The sequence below is a fragment of the Limulus polyphemus genome, unplaced genomic scaffold, assembly GCF_000517525.1.
Source record: "Limulus polyphemus unplaced genomic scaffold, Limulus_polyphemus-2.1.2 Scaffold2140, whole genome shotgun sequence".
In the NCBI taxonomy this organism is placed as follows: Eukaryota; Metazoa; Arthropoda; class Merostomata; order Xiphosura; family Limulidae; genus Limulus; species Limulus polyphemus.
Genome location: NW_013667750.1, coordinates 39,794 through 41,427, shown reverse-complemented (window position 1 = coordinate 41,427; position 1,634 = coordinate 39,794). Strand labels below are relative to the sequence as shown.

The window sequence follows — 1,634 nt, the reverse complement described above, 5'->3', positions numbered from 1 at the left end:
TAATAACTGGAGAAGAAATAAAAAATCTGTGTGTGTTCTCCAATACAATGCCCATATGAAAGATGTTGATTGTGCAAATCAGTACCTCTCATACTACACCATTTTCAGAAAAAGAGTGAAATGGTCAAAAAAGGTAGTACTTTATCTAATAAATTGCGGCCTTTTCAATTCATATATAATCTATAAAGCCCTGAATCAACAGAAAAAAATAAAATATAAGCAGTTCCTCCTCTCTGTGGCAAGAGAATGGATTACTGACAAAGAGAAAAAAGGCTCACTGGAACTAGAGAGGAATGAACTCGGTCCATCATCTGAAGGTACAATGAGAGCCCAACATAAGGGTCACACAGGAAGACTGTCTGGTGACATGAAGTAGCATATTCCTGTGTTATTTCATCTACAGGAAAAAATAAATTTCCTACCAGAGCCTGCAGAGTTTGTACTGCCCATGGGAAAAGAAGTGAAACACGATACATATGCATGTTTTTGTGCAGTTCCACTCCATATAGGAAAATGTTTTACAAGATACCACATTTTAAAAATTTACTAGGTGTCTTTATGTACATACTCTGTAAGTTTCAAATAAATAATAAAAATATAGTTGAGTTATGAACAAAATAAAACACGTCCAACTCCTTTCAAACTCAACATTTTAATAAATGGCACACAAAGATGCTCTGCACAAAACATGAGTAAACTCATAACCTGTCCACAATGTGTTAACAAGCAGTTACATTCTTTAAAATTAATCTCAACACCAATACCAGTTACATACCAGTGTCCCTATCTTTGGCTTTGTACACCTGTCCATAAGTACCTTCTCCAATTTGACAAATTATGTCAAACATCTCTACACATCTCTCTCCCCAGTTTGGAGATCTCTCTGTTTCTTCTTCCACTGGTTTAATTATACTTGAAATCAAAATAAATAATGTTATTTTTAACAATTCAAGGAAGGAAAAAAAAGAGAAATGATTAGATATGACAGATTACTAGAAAGAATGCTTGAAATTAATCACTGTTCACACAACATTTACCACATTTGATTGTAAGCAACTTTGATCATACATTTTTACCCTTCTTATTCTACAGCAAGCACACAATAACATTTAGGAAAAGCCTTATTTGTTACATTCCTACACTCATTACAAATATTTATGATCAACAAAAAAGCATTTTTTTAATAACAAGTAAAAGTGAAAACCATTCATAAATCATTGTTCTTCCATTTCCTCCATTTTATCAACATAAATAACCTCTACATTATAAAAGTTTTCTAGTCATGGACATACATTTATTACAAGTGTGAAGTGCCAAGTTATATAATGTTTTAAAAAACAACTCACATAAATCAACTACTAAGACCAATTTACTATCAGAGTTGTGAGTTAGAAGATGCTTCAGAAAAACACCTTTACACTACAAAGCTTTTGGATAAATACAAAAATGACAAGCCTTTAAACTGTAAATTACAGGAAGGTTTAAATAAAAAGGAAGCTGAGTGTATAAAGAACTAAGACAAAACATTAAGTAGCATGACAAATCTAAAGTATATGAAATTTTATAAACACTTGAGCTAAAAAAGGTATTAAAAAATTTTGTAAATGATCCACTCATTCAGAAAATGCTGTATA

At 31.6% G+C, this 1,634-nt stretch overlaps 1 protein-coding gene across 4 annotated transcripts in view; it reads right to left on the bottom strand.

Annotated features, from left to right (window-relative positions):
• Window positions 1-1,634, bottom strand: part of LOC106466065 (cyclin-dependent kinase 12-like) — a 138,571-nt gene that overhangs the window by 102,775 nt on the left and 34,162 nt on the right. For all 4 annotated transcript variants that reach the window (XM_022394019.1, XM_013926307.2, XM_022394018.1 and 1 more), the window contains exon 3: window positions 776-912. In XM_022394019.1, coding sequence (XP_022249727.1) covers window positions 776-912 — 137 coding nt within the window. The remainder of the gene's footprint in view (window positions 1-775; window positions 913-1,634) is intronic.